Source organism: Haemaphysalis longicornis, unplaced genomic scaffold, assembly GCF_048455015.1.
Source record: "Haemaphysalis longicornis isolate Haplotype H1 unplaced genomic scaffold, Haemaphysalis longicornis Haplotype H1 scaffold_12, whole genome shotgun sequence".
NCBI lineage: Eukaryota > Metazoa > Arthropoda > Arachnida > Ixodida > Ixodidae > Haemaphysalis > Haemaphysalis longicornis.
In genome coordinates this window covers 9,475,684-9,487,729 of record NW_027526225.1, presented here as the reverse complement: position 1 = coordinate 9,487,729, position 12,046 = coordinate 9,475,684, and the positions used below count along the sequence as shown (strand labels likewise).

General features: G+C 44.9%; 1 protein-coding gene across 1 annotated transcript in view; it reads right to left on the bottom strand.

Moving 5' to 3' along the window:
• The window catches only part of LOC144162233 (alpha-(1,6)-fucosyltransferase-like), a 31,848-nt gene that overhangs the window by 1,043 nt on the left and 18,759 nt on the right, over positions 1 to 12,046 (bottom strand). The window contains exons 5-6 of the mRNA XM_077692695.1: positions 7,744 to 7,917; positions 6,647 to 6,800 (exon numbers count right to left, since the gene is read on the bottom strand). Coding sequence (XP_077548821.1) covers positions 6,647 to 6,800; positions 7,744 to 7,917 — 328 coding nt within the window. The remainder of the gene's footprint in view (positions 1 to 6,646; positions 6,801 to 7,743; positions 7,918 to 12,046) is intronic.

The following is a 12,046-nucleotide window of genomic DNA, read 5'->3' as shown; positions in this document are numbered from 1 at the left end:
CTGCTGCCTACCTCTCGCTATATATAACTTTAAGTGATGGCCTAGTTCCTCAGTAGCTTGTGATGCAGTCTTTGGCTGACACCTCCCCTCCTCTACACTCTGTAGGCATATCGTCCACGGCAGCGCCTGTCACCAATATTGTCTGCTCTTTATCATCATCATTATTACCAGCGTCGGATCTCGGCAGGAGATAGAACCACGCGCGGAGTAAAAAGCAGGTACCTCTTGCGGATGCCTCTGCTGCCGGATGTGTCGCTGGCACGTGCTTTACAACTCTCACCTTATGGCATGGCCCAAGTGATTTATGCCTGACGTCAACAGGAATCTACCTGAACGGATTTAACTCCTGACAGAGAGCAACCATCATAATTAGCGGGACCACCATTTGTCTCCAATGCCGATTCACTTCCGGCTGGACGTCTCGGAGAGCTCCGGGCAGCAACAACGATACTTACCCCTTTTCACAATTCTTGTCGTGCGCAAACACTCCATAAATCACACAGGCAATCTGTTCCAGCATTACACTCATAGGTGTCCAGGCCGTCCGCGACAGCAAGTATTCGGCGGCTATCCGATTAATAAGGATATATAGCGATATGTACGGGCGACCTCGTTTCCCCCGTTTTGTCACCCCATCTTTGCCCCCGAATATTACATTGTCATGGTCACGCTGCGGGAAAGTTGGTAACATTGTAGAGTCAACTCTTACAAGCAATATTTCAAGTTATCGTAGGTTACCCATATTCGTCTTCTAAAGCCGAGCTTTGGAAAGGCGAATATGGGTGAACGGCGAATATGAAAAGAATCGCCAAGCCTAGCAAGGCCGAGCTAGACGAAAGGAAAATCAAGTGGTCCTGTGTACGCAGAAAACTCCTCCAGTGCAACCCTTTGCGACTAAGGCGGTAAGTTGGGCGAGTTGGTTACTGACTAAAGAAATCATCGTACTAGCGAACACTAAACAGAGACAGAGGTAAAAGAGGCGGCGAAACACACGCTAGAACTTCAACTCCGTTTATGCAACAGAAACACGAAAAGGCTATATGTACATGAAGCGTGGAAAGGGTAAAAAGCAGTGAACACAAACCAAATAAAATAAAATAGTATTAGGCCACCTGGCTGATCACTGCCGGAGGTGTAAGGATTGCACTCCAGATTTTCTGCACACACGCATCCTGTACAGGTCTTCCTCGCAGATAGAACGAGAAATTTTTAGGCCTTCATGATAAACAGAGAAAAGGAAAGGTGCATCAGTTCACCATCCTTGGCACTGTCTGAAAAGGAAATCGGTTTTTTGGAGAGGGGGAGCAGGTTGTGCACGGGTGAGGGGTGATAGCCGAACACACGTGTAAGTTTTATTTACGCCGAGTGATATTGGCGGTCACTGTGAGGTGGCTCTGTTATATGAGCAAGTGTGACGAGTGCAATACTATTTTATTTTATTTGGTTTGTGTTCACTGCTTTTTAACCTTTCCACGCTTCATGTACATATAGCCTTTTCGTGTTTCTGTTGCATAAACTGAGTTGAAGTTCTAGCGTGTGTTTCGTCGCCTCTTTTACCTCTGTCTCTGTTTAGTGTTCGCTAGTACGATGATTTCCTTAGTCAACCCTTTGCGCATGCGCGAAAGAACGAAATTGCTGTGGTTTAGCTTTGGTTAACCCTAGTTCATAGCGAAAGCTTCACTGCCCTGGCAAAGCCCATTGTCGAGGTGTGGTTTCACAGTGATATACAGACATGTTTGCAATGAATAGACTGCTTATTCATCATCTTTTTTCGCCTGCCGGCGTTTTAAAGCCTCGCTGCTGTACGAGCGACCACATGTGAATGTTCGTCTTCCTCCATCGCACACGGCTCCGCACCGCACATGGCCTGGTGGCCTTCATTTGTGGCGCGTGCATATCTCTGCGGCGGCAACCTCCTCGCCTTCCTCCGCCAGGTGGCGGCACGGGTTCCGAGCCCCACCTCTCATAGACAGTTGTGTCTTGGAAGGTTGCAACAGGACCACAGGAATGAAGAAAAGAGGGGGGTGTTGGCATGCTCATTAAACAAAGGACCGGCTGGCAGAGAGTGCATGAAAGCTGTAAAGAGAATCTATGGGTTAAAGGTACCATAGAGGGGGAAAATACATGGTTAGGAGTGATGTATTTGTGGACCGGAAGTAGTGCTAGGGAGTAAAATGAGGAAATAGTAAACTGTTTGAGAAGAGATATAAACTACTTCAAAGATTCGGGCGAAATAATCATAGTCGGAGATGTGAATGCCCATATAGAAAGTTTAGATAGATACAGAGACCACAACGGTTCTCTAGTTATAGATCTATGTCAGGAAAACCGGCTTGTAACAGTAAACACGGAAAGCAAGTGTTACGGACAAATAACGTGGGAAAGCATAGACTACAGTTTAGTATCCGATACAGTATACAAAAGGTTGCGGGAAATTATGATAGATGAAAATAGAACAGACAGCTTAGGAAGCGACCACAAGCGGCTTAGCTTGCACTTTGGAGGTGCAACCCAGACAAATTTAGAAATAGGTACAATAGGAGGAACTAATTTGAACAATGAGCAGTTAAAGATCATCGCTGATGGATTGGAAGATGAAATCAATAAATACCCAGACAAAAATTGGGATTGCGACGAAATGATTGCGTTCATAAAGGATAAGATGAATGAAGCAAAGCAACGAAACCGATGGAAAGGGAAGGGAAAGCTGAGAAGCTGGTGGAATAAGGAAATAAAATAGACCATTGAGCAGCGAAGAAAGGCGTCGAGAGAACATAGAGAAGCAAAAATAACTGGTATGGAACCGCAGGCAGTGAAGGAGAAATGGGATATCTACCGGGGGAAAAAACTATAAGTGCAGAAAATGGTGCAAGCAAAGATCAAGCAGAAAAGCGAACAATGGATGGCAGAAATATGGAAGGACAAAAACGCATCCAAGAATTTTTGGAACCACGTAAAATTACTAAGCTCAAATAACGATATCAATCAAAAATTCCTGATTGACTAGGAGGGGAAACATTTAGAAGGAGAGCACGCGTTGGCGCATATTCATCGAGTGATAAGTGAGAGGTTTGGGCAATAGTGGTAGGGAAACCTGCACCGATAACATTAGCGCCACAGAAGACTGCGGAAAGGGAAATAGGTTGAGCAACCTGGATTGGAAAAAGCTGAGCAAAAGGTTTCCCCCCAGACAGCAGTCGGCCCGGACGGAATACCAACGCAACTGATAAACCTGCTTGAACCTAAAAGTAAGCAATCGTTTATGAGGGCAATAGATAAGGTGATAGAAACCAAACAAATACCAGAGGACTGACTAAAAGTAGGATGAATTTAATATATAAAGGCAGAGGAGAGAAAGCCAGTATTGATTCATTCAGACAACTCACAGTAACGTCAGTGGTGTATAGATTCGTAATGCAGGCGATAAAATCAGAAATTCAAGCATGGGTGGAAGAAAAGGAAATACTTGGGGGACTGCAGAATGGATTTAGACAAGACAGGCGACTGGATGACAATTTGTTCGTGATAACGCCATGCATTGAAATTGCGAAAGCACATAATAGAATACTATGGATTACGTTATTGGACATTAAAGGGGCATATGACAACGTAAACAGAAGAAGGGCTTGCGTTCGGGCTAGTTGGTGTTCCATAACTACTTCTTAGTTTTTTTTTCACGCTTGATCAATATATTTCACGCTTGCTCAATAAAATTTAGTTGGAAGTAAGCGCGTGTCCCTGTCTCATTCTATGTCCCTGTAGTTTTTGGCGCTTAAGAAGTAGTAACGTAAACAGAGAACGGCTGTGGAGAATGCTGAGACTCTAGGGATTACATGACGAGTTAGTTGAGTTCCTTATAGCAATCTATAAACACAATAGAGTGCACCTTACTTGGGAAGGACAGAAATGCGCCCCGCAGGTCAACATCCATCGGGGACTGAGACAGGGATGCCCTTTGAGCCCAATACTGTTCATGCTTTACATGCAGGGTTAGAAAAGAAACTGGAAGAAAGTCAAGTAGGGTTTAGCCTAACCCATATGCTGAAAGGCGAAGTGGTACAACAGCATATTCCGGGAATGTTATACGCAGATGGCATTGTTCTTTTAGCTGATAACCAAACCGATATGCAGCGGCTAATAAATATTAGCGGCCAGGAAGCCACCGAGCTCGGGTTAAATTTCAGTGCAGAAAAATCAGGAATAATGGTTTTAAATGACGCTACCACTGACGTAGTGTCTATCCAGCAAGGCGAATTACCTAGAGTGAAGGAATATAAATATTTTAAAGTGTGGATATACGAGGGGGATAACTACTTAAGAACTCACGAGGAACAACTTAAGGTTAAGGGAAAGCGAAATGCGGCTATAATGAAGTATAGAGCTCTGTGGGGGTCTACCAAATATAAAGTAGTAAGAGGAATGTGGAAAGGAGTAATGGTTCCGGGTCTCACGTTTGCGAATGCTGTACTCTGCTTAAAATCAGACATTCTATCAGGCCTTGAAGTAAACCAGAGAACGGTAGGACGTTTGGCCTTAGGCGCGCATGGAAAAACAACTAACGAAGCAGTTCATGGAGATATGGGCTGGACGTCGTTTGAAGTTAGAGAAGCTCAGAATAAAATATCAACGAAGGTGGGCAGCTAAGGTTTTTAGGTACCTATACTTGGAAACCGTGGACACGCAGTGGTTAAGAAAAACTAGAAGGCTAACGATGAAATACGGAAAGAACAGTGGGGAATCCAAAACAGCCAAGGTAACCAAAAAAGAGGCAAGGCAGATTGAAACGAATACATGGAGGGAAAAATGGAAACTAAAACGTCGTTAGAGATGTACAGGGCTGAGAAATTGAACATCAGAAAGGAAAATTTCTACGATAATTCCCAGGGCAGTGCTCTGCTTTTTGAGGATAGAGCAGATTGCCTGCGAACTAAGAGTTTTGGGGGAAGTATTCACAAAATGATGGGGTATGCGTGGTCTGTGGAAAAGAAACAGAAACTATGCGGCACATAGTGCTAGAATGTGAGGGTATCCATCCAAATCTACATGAAGGGAATATTAGGCTTCCAGAAGCCCTAGGATTTAAGGGTATCAGAGAGGAAGTTAACTTCAAAGCTGTCGAGGGGACGAAAAGAAGATTAGAATGCTGGGGGACGAAAAGCAGAGAGGGGAATATTACCTAGGACAGTTACTACCTGTAACAGGGAAAAAAAGTATTTTGGGCCTAATAAGCTTTTTGTGCTTGCCCAGAGCAGTGCTAATAGTAAACCAAGAGTGTAAAACATGGGTATATTATTCCTTTTTGGTAAGATGACATGTCATCACCCCGCTACAAAGGGGAAACCAATAGCAATCATCATCATCAACGTCTCCGTTCCCTCCTCGCCTATCTCTCCCCTGCTGCCTATTCTCGCCGCTATCTGGCCGCTGCTCCGTTCCGGGCGCTCTGCCAGGTGCCGACACGGGTCACGCGCACGCCTCCGTTCCCTCGTCGCCTATCTCTCCCCAGAAGCGTCGCAAGCTGGCCTAGTTGGAAAGACGTTCTTGAATGAAACCAGCTTGAGCTTAAACAACGACAAAAGAACTGGAACACGAGTTGTATCAACGTGCGTTTGAGAAAGCATGAATTGTTATTAAGGGTCCCATATCATCTCATCTTTCTGCACATTGTACTAAGTTCCGAAGGAGTAAACGTGATTTTCATACCACTGAATTTTATTTACGCCCCGTGAACCAGCACAACGCAAAATTATGGAAGCGTTCCACATAGCAGAAAGAGTAGACAAGTCTGTCATCCAAGCAAGCGTGTGTCTTCATCCAAAAGAGCTTGCATATCTGCGTGGGCCTTGACTGTAGCCCGTGGTTACCTAGTTGCCTTATCACCGTGACTTTGGTAAACTTGCTTTGCTCATGCGCAGTGTTTTTTTTTGTTTTGTGTTAAATGATTATGTTCACAATTTTTTATAATAAATTTTATTGTTTAGATCAGCGGCTGTCCTTCCGTTCCACTTCTTTTGTCTTTGTTGAAGTTCGCTCTGGTTTCATCCAAGAATAATCCTCTCCCCATTATCGAGCCGCTGCTCCGTGCCGGGTGCTTTCGGATGGGGGTGTGGTTTGACCTCTAACTCTCAAGGTCAAAGCTGGTCACCCCGCGAAGAGCGCCCGACGTGGTGTAGTGTATCTTTCGCTACAAGAGAGATTGTACGCAATTAGAAGAAAGGGGAGATAGTTTGGCAAGGTTCATTATAGCGAAATGCGTGCTTAGCCGGTGGGCACGCGTACATTGTACATACTTTTAATGACTGAGTGCTCATTGCTCTTTGGGGAGCTAACGATGACACGGGGAAAAAACGTTCCCGGGTCCCGACTTATAACCACGCAGAAAATTTAGCCGAGTCTCCAAGCATAACCACGAATAAACCTAGCCGAATTAAGGACAAGCTTGGTGGGGCCGCGAGCTTCGCTCTCTACCCAGTTTTCGCGCCACTAGTTCGAAGTTGCCCGAATTTTTTTTCTTAATGACAACATTGTAACTTGATAACTTCTGTATATGTTTGCCAAGGCTCTTCTATTTCAACCTACGAACAGAATGAAAAGCAGGAAAAGGAATAAATATCCGATTCTCTTACACAATGATCAATTTACTTACCCCCGAAGAGTGTGCGCACACAAGCTTGTCAGCGTCTGCCAGGAGATGAATATCAACTACTATGTTACTAAGGGCTGCGCTTGTATTCCTGGCGATCATGTCGCAGGCTTGCTCAGCAGAGGGCGCGTTCGAAATCACGATGTATTTTGGAAACCTGTGACCGAAAAATTCAGAAGTAACTTAAAGGTTTTCACTAACATTCCTTTTCCATTACTGGTGCTGAACATTTCTCGCTTTAGGTGACGCTTCTTATCTAACTAACAAATTCGTCCATCTGATCAAGTATCCAAGACGGCAACATGTAGCCACACAAGGCATGTATAATAATAGAAAGTTTTCAAAAACTTCAATATTCAAAAACTTCAGGAAGTTTTCAATATGAAAGTTCGAAGACAATGCCAACTCAAAGAAAAAAGATTTCCAATAATGAAATACGGGTTGGGTGAACACCAGGTAGGTTGTGTAAAAGACTTCAGAATCTGGGAAAAACTGACGCATCAGCGGTACCCCTCCCACCTCATTACTTTCGGTCCTTGCCCAACCGATTGCGAGACGACGATGTCGGTAGCCAATTGGAGCTGCAAATGTTCATATAGGATGCGATGCTGTCCCGAGCATCCGGTCCTATCGCCGGTGCTCTGTTTGCGGAGTCGAGGCGGACGATAACACTCCCCGCATTCAACTCCTTCGAGACGTGTGGAGATGCCACAGCGCGCAATATACGTCAGGGTGTTTTAAATTTTGTCAGCAAATATTCACTCCTGCATACCTTTGTTACAAGCCAGATCATTTAAAAAGAAAAAAAAAACACTTCAGGGTCTAGCCAACACTACAATATCGACTAAAATATGGAAATTGGCATGTTAGATAAGTTTATGATTGCAATAGATGAGATAAAACGACCGAATGCAACAACCAAAAAAATAACAGAGCACTGTGTCTTTCTGATTCTATTGCGTCTTTATCAGGAGTTTTGCTATCATAAATCCCATATCGGGAGCCCAACAGAACTATAAATAGATCGTTTCTCGTAACCACTTATTTTTCAATGACACCTGCACTTTCTCTGCACTAAAAGCTTTCAAACGTTTCTATACATAGTCTGTATCTCTTCAACGACGCTCGGTTCATCAGTGGCAACGAACACGCGACGCTGCACCGCAGCGTCAGTCAACTCCAGCTTGCTGTAAAAGTGTTCCGCGTATTGCATGTACTCGTTCACGTCGTGGCGGGATCCCTCAAAAACTTTGTCCGTGCGTCGAATGTGCATCCTGCAAAGCGAACCAAAGGACAGAGGTGTTGTACAAACCGTTTCTGCAACTGGAAGTTCGGCATTTTACCAAGCAGTTGTGCAGCTTACACGAAATATTTGATATGAGCAGTGCTATGCGCTCAACAATTTGCCCGACATTTTATCGCCTGCAAAAAAATAGCGCTTGTGTTAGGCACAGAGCTAAGTCAATCCAATCCAAGCCAAGCCGAACAAACCGCGCAATTTCGCACTATGCGGTGCATTCTAGTAAAGCCCTGGATTCACAGCAATACACCGCGCACAGACCTATCCTACTCGTCATGTTGTTAAGAGCAGCGACACACCCTGTCAACGTAAACGGCAGTCATTTCAAATTACGCGCTCAAAATAGCGCGTCCAAGAAAAGGGAGCGTCTGCAGCAACGCGAAGTACTGTGATCCGGCTCTTTTCAATCAGAAAACAGTCTGCCTCCACATCCCAGTGCAGAGAACGCTAGCATACCGACCTATCGGTCAGAGCATGATCGTTAGCGAGAGCTCTTCATACGTGCTGAATTTTTTTTAAATGTTTTGTTAGTGGTGCCCAGTGATACAGTGTCCCAAATATCTTTGCTAGGTCGTTCTCAGGTGGATTAAAGGATAAAGAACTCGGGGCATGTACTCGGGGGGTGGAGCGCAATTCCGATTGGAGGAAAAGCAGGCTAGGTACTTCTGAGGTACAATCGGCTCCCAATAATTCCGAGTCGCTTAATTGGAAGCAAAGTGCGGGTCCTGTCAGCTTTGCATGCGGTCCTACGGGAAAACGTGCTGGTTAATTAAAATTAAAAAACTAAAATATGGGGCAATTAGAAGTTTTTTTTTTAATCTAAAGCCTCAAGCTGATCAGAACTTTTGCTAACTTTGCTATTCTTATGGTGCAAAGACAGGTTTCTTGTGTATTGTTAAAGTTCAAAAACAGCTTTGAGGGCCTTTCCTTCATGCAGCGGTTTTTAGCGGTGCACAGAGAACAGCACAGAAGAAGCACTGGCACACGTTCACAGTCTGGATAATATAGTTTCTGCAGCAAGATTCCCCGAGTCTAAGGAGACAGCACTTACCTAATTTGTTATTCTTCAACGCTGAGCTCTCAAAGGAATAAAAATGAATATTTTCGTTTATGTGGTTAATTGGAAGTTTGTTTAATTCAAAGTTTTTCGTGGTCCGCGTGAACTTCGTATTAACGGGAGTCAAATCAATCAGAGTGGAACATAAAGTGACCGTAGGGGCAACGGGAAGAGAGGTCGGGGTCGTACCATCTGTGAGCGGTTTAGGGTAGGTGGTATGCATTGGCGAACAGTTTGCTGATCAATATTTGGCCACTTCGAGGAAGACAAAGTAGGCGCGGGAGAAGTCTTTTTGGGGGTTTCCCGCCTTAAAGCGGCCATGAAGACAAAATACAAGTTTGGTTCGTTCGAAAGACTGATTTGTCCCGATAACGATGCTACCAGTGCTATCGCAAACTTCGAGCAAACAGTGGGGATATTAAAAAAAAACATGTGAAGCAGTGGCGACCCCCTCGCCACGTTCCGGCAAGTTTTCTGCGACGTCACAGAATCTTGTTTGTACGAACTAACCAATCGCTAAGACGCATGACTCTGAGATTGTAGCGTGGCTTTTAGTTCCGCTTGATCGCATCACGTGAATGCTAACGTGAGTTAACAAATTATGTTCTAGTGCTTTTCAATACTTGTGTTTTTCGGTTAAAAACATCTTTCGTGGCGGCAATAGAGCAGGGTAAGGGACTGAAGCCCAGTTCTTTCAAAATTAACAAAGTTATATTTTGTCTTTATGGCGTTTTTATAAGGAATATTTTGGGCTGTATTCCTGGCGCGTACGTTGCACCAGCTGACGATTTGAGCGTAAAAGGTGCCTCAACCGCTCAGTCAGCGGGGGGGATAACCTGGCGCCTTCCTGAGCGGTCGTACGGACTCACTGATTTCCTGTAAAATAGTTCTGAACTTCGGTGCCGTTGCATTTTAAAGGGTCACGAGAGAAGAAAGCATTTGGAAGTAAATTGGGTGAAGTGAACTGTGTGCGCAATCGTTTCTGCTCGGGCAATGGTTGATCATTGACTGTCGCAGAAAAAGGTGCTGATCGAGAAGGAAAAGTTCGAACTTAGAAAAAAAAAAAAACATTCGCCAAGCTTCGCTGAATTAACGTCGCGAACCCTGATGAAGCGAGCTCAGTGAAGCTGCCTGGCGTTCACTAACCTCATAGAACTAACCTCATAGAGCTAACTTCATAGAACTTCGTAAAGCAAGAAGATCAATTCCCGTTTACTCGCCATCTCTCTGACGCTCCCGACGGGCGGCTGTTTCTTCCGGAGAGCGCGCGACTTTACAAATTTTCCGAACATTCGAAGAACGACCACCAAGCGCACTCGTCTGCAATCAAACCCGATTATAGCGAACCCAGATAGTGCAAATTACGCTATATATCGAAGAAAAGCAAATCTGTTACGAAAACGCCTGCGAAGCATATTCTTTATAACGAAGTTCACATTGGATATATCGAACTCGGCCTGCCTACAATTGAAACCGAAATGCATGGTCTCGGAGCAGCGATTGAGATGCTGATTGACCATGATTGGAGATATTCAGCCGCGCATGGAGCGACGTGACGCCTGACACCTTCCGTAACTGTTTTCGACGCACGGGATTTCCGACGGAGCACATCCAGTCAGCCAGTTCGGAACAAGACGGCATCATCGGCGAACTACGCGAGGAGCTCGCCAACGTTCCAGATGCTGTGCCGAAAGGAGTGTCCTATGAGAATTTTCTGAGTGTCAACGACAGCTTTGCCATCACTGTGAGCCCTTCAGGCACGGACAGCGTCGCTGATGTCATAGCAGCTGGTGCTGCTGAAAGCACCGAAGAGACTGAAAATGTCACAAGGGACATCCTCAGACTCTTCGGTGCTTTGATGAAGGTTAATTAAGTGCTTTCGTCAGTCGATGTGCTCTACCAATATTACTTCTATATTGAAGGACACATACTTGAACAGGCGAAAACGACGTCTCCGCCAAAACGAAAGTTAAAACAACAATTGTGCGGGGCCTATTTCACGAAGGAGCGGTCTCTTAAGCGGCAGTTAAGGCGGAAAGTAACTTTAGGGCATGGAATAAATGGATCGTTTTGTGTGAGGTAATGGCATAATTTATGTGTTTGTTTCTCTACGACGTGGAAATGGCAAGGAGGGGGGGTTCTCGCGTATTGTGAACTCGTAATGAAAAAATTTGTTATAGACGGGTTCGGCTATATCGAACTATTGGATATATCGAACTAATCGCGGTGCATTGTATGGTTCGCTCTTTCCCGGTTTGACTGTATAATATTCGCTCCTCCGAACTATCTGTTGCAAGTGCCCCCTCCAAATGGTTGACTCTTCTTCTCCTCTCCTTGGCTCAGCCCACCTGCGCTTGGCGCCCGCGGGCCCCCTCCCCAATACGCTGCACGTGTGCTTGGCGCCTGCTCTTTCGTGGCTCGGCTATGCCCTCTCCACATCGCTGCGCCCGCGTTACCACGCCTCGTCCCATGAAAGCCTCGACCAAGAACACCTTCGCTGTTAAAAGATTGTGTTTTTTAGCAGCGCGTGAGGCATTCGCTTGAAGCATTTTTGAAGAAAAACATTCATGGCACCACAAGTCTCATCCGTGTAATTATTCAGCTCCGCTCCTTTCTTACAAAGAGTGGAATGACCTCGATTTTATCGTGCTATTTCACAATATTTGAATTGTATGAGAGCGAGTTTGCATTGGATTGGTGTACACCTATTTTTTAACAAGGCCATGAAGACAAAATTCAACTTTATATTTTGAAATAACTAGCATTTCGTAATTCCCTCTGATCAATTTTCGCTAGAGCCAACGTCTTTTAGCCGGAAAAAATTATACTAAAACTATAACGTTAGCAGTGACGTAATAGGCGGATAATGAAAACGTGTTATCTGTTTGTAAACTTCACTTTAGCATTGAAATGGTACCACCAAACTGCACTAGAGGCACCACAGCAATCGCAGTTCTGTTTCTTTCCGATTGCTCGGTTGGCAGCTGCTAATCCCACAAACAAGTCCCTGTGACGTCAATAAGACCGAGCACGAATGTGGCTGGGC